Raw genomic sequence first — 2,156 nt, 5'->3', positions numbered from 1 at the left:
AAAAAAAAAAAAAAAGCATTTTCTCATCTTTAATTAAAGATACTCTAAAAAATTGTTTTGAACAAGTGTAGAATAGAATTGAAGAACAGAAACATCATAGAAACAGGCACATTTTAGAAAATATTTCATTTCCTAGTGGTCTTACAGAATTTATAATAAATTCCTCTTAATTAAGCATAGTTCTTTAATGTTGCAATTCTTATTACATAAATTACCTAGAGATCTGTAGTGTTCCAGTATAGTAAAGTCTTGTCTCCTCCCAGGCAGCTCAAGCTTATGAAAATCTTGTAGCAAAAGTCTTTTGCTTCCTGATGAGGTTGAGATATAATTAATAATGTGCTGGCTGACTGTTTTGGACACCATGCTTAGCATGCTGATATCCTTCACTATCAAAAGAAAAAAAAAATAGGAATAAATGGCTTAAATGCAAAAATGTCACTATTAGTATACTACATTAACATATAAGTTAATAATAATAAAGTGAAAAAAAGAGAAAAATCTTAATATTATTTTAAATTCATTTCTCAATGAATTAGAAATATGTTAAGCTATAACGATCAAGTTACCAAGTCATTATCATTAAAAGTATGTTTTAAAGAGTCTGAGTACTGTGGTCTCTCATTGTATCCCTTACCTGACAATGATGAAACTTTAGAAAAAAAAACCTTAATGTTAATGTCACTAACATTTTAGCAGGGCCTATAGTGACAAACTAGTTCTTGGGAAAAATTAAAATATTCTAGTGCTTTATGTAATCTATTCACAATTGTCAAACCTCACCTGACAAATATCTTAAAATTATTTGGAATATTTCCAATGGCAAAGCTTTAAAATTTCCAAGTGCTGATAAGGGATGAGAGTCTGAGCCAAGGGTGTTGGAAAAATAGCAGGATCGACGATTACTACGTCTACGTTTCTGGTTGGGAATCAAAGTGAAACTGGTATTTATTCTGGATGCCATCCTTGTTCTTATCTCATGAATTTTATCCTGGTTAAAAAAACAATGTGTAAGAAGGGAAATTAAAGAAATGTAGAGCTGGTTTTTGTTTGCTTTGTTTATTTATTTTTACTTATTTAAGATAGAGTCTCACTCTGTTGCCAGGGATGGAGTATAAGTGGCATGATCATAGCTCACTGTAACTTCAAATTCCTGGGCTCAAGTGATCCTCCTGCCTCAGCCTCCCAAAACACTGGGATTACAGGCATGAACCACCAAGTCCAGCTTATTCATTTTTAATGAAGAGGTTGATACTATTATGGGCAAAGCACAATAGCTGTCTCTCCATATTTACATAAGTTTTAATATGATGTCCAACTTAACGGAGTTCCCACCAATAGAGTCTTATTTATTTATTTATTTATTTTTTAGACAGAGCCTCAAGCTATCCTCCTGGATAGAGTGCCATGGCATCACAGCTCACAGCAACCTTCAACTCCTGGGCTAAAGCGAGTCTCCTGCCTCAGCCTCCCAATAGCTGGGACCACAGGCGCCCACCACAACGCCCGGCCATTTTTTGGTTGTAGCCATCATTGTTGTTTGGCGGGTCCGGGCTGGGGATTCGAACCCATCATCTTAGGTGTATGTGGCTGGCGCCTTAGCCGGTTGAGCCACGGGCACCAAGCTGAGTCTTATTTATTCATCTCAGCATCATTTGAAAAATTTTAAAATCCTTTATCTCTTGGCCAAATAGTCTAGATAAAGAGTTCTAACAGGAAATAAGGCATGTATTGGGATGAGATACATTCTAAGAAAAGAAAAATGCAAAACAGAAAAAAATAAAAGATTTAACACAAAAATAAAAATAATATGAAATATTGGATAATACCTGTGAATGAGTATGAGTTACTTTTACACTCTTTAGTTTCTTTCTTTTTTTTTTTTTGAGACAGGAGCCTCAAGCTGTTCCCCTGGGTAGAGTGCTGTGGCATCACAGCTCACAGCAACCTCCAACTCCTGGGCTCAAGCGAGTCTCCTGCCTCAGCCTCCCAAGTAGCTGGGACCATAGGTGCCCACCACAATGCTGGGCTATTTTTGGGTTACAGCTGTCATTGTTGTTTTTGGCAGGCCGGGCTGGATTTGAACCCACCACCTTGGGTATACGTGGGTGGCACCTTAGCCACATGAGCCACAGGTGCCAAACCTACACTCTTTAGTT

General features: G+C 36.9%; 1 protein-coding gene across 1 annotated transcript in view; it reads right to left on the bottom strand.

Annotated features, from left to right (window-relative positions):
- FBXO47 (F-box protein 47) overlaps window positions 1–961 on the bottom strand; it is a 28,922-nt gene extending 27,961 nt beyond the window's left edge. The window contains exons 1-2 of the mRNA XM_023511257.1: window positions 781–961; window positions 207–386 (exon numbers count right to left, since the gene is read on the bottom strand). Of these exons, the coding sequence (XP_023367025.1) occupies window positions 207–386; window positions 781–961 (361 nt within the window). The remainder of the gene's footprint in view (window positions 1–206; window positions 387–780) is intronic.
- Window positions 962–2,156: the final 1,195 nt, after the last annotated feature.

The sequence above is a fragment of the Otolemur garnettii genome, unplaced genomic scaffold (genome assembly GCF_000181295.1).
Source record: "Otolemur garnettii isolate 467f Iridium unplaced genomic scaffold, OtoGar3 scaffold00018, whole genome shotgun sequence".
Lineage (NCBI taxonomy): Eukaryota > Metazoa > Chordata > Mammalia > Primates > Galagidae > Otolemur > Otolemur garnettii.
This window is presented reverse-complemented; position numbering and strand designations above follow the sequence as displayed.